General features: G+C 42.9%; 1 protein-coding gene across 1 annotated transcript in view; it reads left to right on the top strand.

Annotated features, from left to right (window-relative positions):
- The window catches only part of NLRP9 (NLR family pyrin domain containing 9), a 37984-nt gene that overhangs the window by 20566 nt on the left and 15148 nt on the right, over positions 1-2270 (top strand). Inside the window, exon 5 of the mRNA XM_011379317.2 lies at positions 815-982. Within this exon, the coding sequence (XP_011377619.2) occupies positions 815-982 (168 nt within the window). The remainder of the gene's footprint in view (positions 1-814; positions 983-2270) is intronic.

Below are 2270 nucleotides of genomic sequence, written 5' to 3'. Positions count from 1 at the left end.
TATTTCACTTAGCATAAAACTCTCTAGTTCCATCCATGTTGTAGGAAATATCAGGATTTCATTGTATATACGTGCCACATCTTCTTTATCCACTTTTCTATTGTTGAGCACTTAGGTTGCTTCCATATCTTGGATATTGTGTAAATAGCACTGCAGTGAACATAGGGGTGCATATGTCTTTTTGAATTAGTGTTTTGGTTTTCTTTGGATAAATACTCATAAGTGATTTGGTTTTCTTTGGATAAATACCCATAAGTGAATTGATGGGTCATAAGGTAGTTCTATTTTTAACTTTTTGAGGAACCTCCATACTGTTTTCCATAGATGCTGCACCAATTTATATTCCTACCAACAGTGCACAAGGGTTCCCTTTTCTCCACGTTGGTTCTTTTTTTGGTAACACAGTCTTGCTTGGAGCATTAATTCAACTTTGTACATCTCTGCTGAATGTGAGGCACTGTGCTAGCTTAGGGATGCATAGAGGCACAAATATGGTGCTGAGAGGTCTCTGTCCTGGTGCTGAGAATTCAATACAATGAATTTGAGAGATGACTTTGGGTCCCCTCCATTATAGAGTGAGAAGTGGTGGGTAGAATAGGAAGGACTAGGAAACAGGAGCGATCCATGCCATGGAGCCTCTGAGCTTGTCAGGTGTCTGAAGATCCCAAAGAAAAATAATTTATAGGCAAGAGTAACCAGAGATCTAAAAACAGCTTCATAAGCCTCTGCAGGGATGTAGGAAGAATTTGGTACAAAGTATCTTGCTTTGTGCTTAGGCTTCATCACATAGGTTCCAATATCTCATCTCTTGTAGGTATAATTTTGCTTCCAGCCTTGGGAATGGTCTTGACTTCTTCAAGGCTGTCCTTCACAACCCTCATCTGAAATACCTGAACCTGCATGGCACTAGCCTCTCCCCCGTAGAAGTCCGGCAGCTGTGTGAGATGCTGAAACACCCTATGTGCAATGTAGAGCAGCTGATGTAAGTCTTGGGGTTGTCTGTGATGAGTGACAGTGGACTTGGCATTTGAGTAGGCCCATTTCCTTTCCCGTGTCAGCCTTTGTCTCCCAGATTTCCCCTAATGTCCATCTGAGCATCTGCAGACCACCTAGTAAGGTGGGGATGGATTCTAATGGGCAAGGCGTTCTGTCAGCAGAGTTGTCCCATTGGTCCCTTCTGTGTTACTCAGTTGACTGACTTCTCATGGACACCTAACCTGACTCTTCTTGCTTCTGCCTTTGACCAACCATGCCAAAAACACAACTCCAAATACTTCCTCTTGGAGATATTCCTATAAAGGTAAAATGAGAAAGCATATCAATGACCACAATTGTGATTGTCTAATCTGCCTGATGGCAAAATATGGTCCAAAGAGAAAGTGGTTAGTTGGCCCCCAAATTATTTCTTCCTCTTAAAAGTTACCCAGGGTGACCCCACCATGGCTGGGTGATTTCTGGACAGGCTCAACCCATTTTTTTTTTTGCAGAAAGAACAAACAGAAGTAATAGAGGTAGGAATAAACAAAACCAACTTATTAAACTCGCCAAGAAAACATGCTTTTCTCTCTCTTGGCTTAGCGCCTCTTTTTTGCAGGAACGATCACAAATACAATGGTTGGATTCACACATATCCAGTTAGCTGCACCCATCAAGATGCATCAGGAGAAGGAGGAGGGTTCCTTGCATAAGAGTTGCTTGAACATTTAGGAGGGTTCTTTGCATAAGAGTTTGCTTGAACATTGCTGTGAATCCTAGTCATTGTTCAGAGAATTTCCGTATCACCACAATTTCCTCTGTTCTAGCTTTCTCTATTCAGAGGGAACTTACAGAATTCCTGAATATTTTGCCCCACTTCATGTTATGCCATTTGCATAGGGTTTTATATGTTATATGTTAGCTTCAGAATAGGGTAACAGAGCTAGGAAACCAGGAGTCAATTGTAGACGTTTTATACCTGGAAGGTTTGCCTCTTTGGGGCTGTACTCTTGAGTCCTGTTTGGTATTGGGGTGAGAGGGCCTCAAAATCTGGGTCTCTCTAGCCAGTAGTTCTCAATGGACAGTAGTTTTGTGCCTTGGGAGATGTCAGTGTCCAAAGACATTTTTGATGATTACAATTGCATGGGGAGCATGCTACAGGCATCTAGTGGGGGGAGGCCAAGGGTGCTGCTCAGCTTCCTGCAACAGCCAGCCCCAAAAGTCAGCAGCACAGAAAGTGAGAGACCTGCTCTAGCCTGTGAGATGCTCTTTTAAGCTGCATTAGGGCTTAGACC

This window comes from Pteropus vampyrus, unplaced genomic scaffold (assembly GCF_000151845.1).
Source record: "Pteropus vampyrus isolate Shadow unplaced genomic scaffold, Pvam_2.0 Scaffold357, whole genome shotgun sequence".
Classification (NCBI taxonomy): Eukaryota; Metazoa; Chordata; class Mammalia; order Chiroptera; family Pteropodidae; genus Pteropus; species Pteropus vampyrus.
Note: the sequence above shows the minus strand (reverse complement) of the source record. Positions and strands in the feature narration are given on the sequence as shown.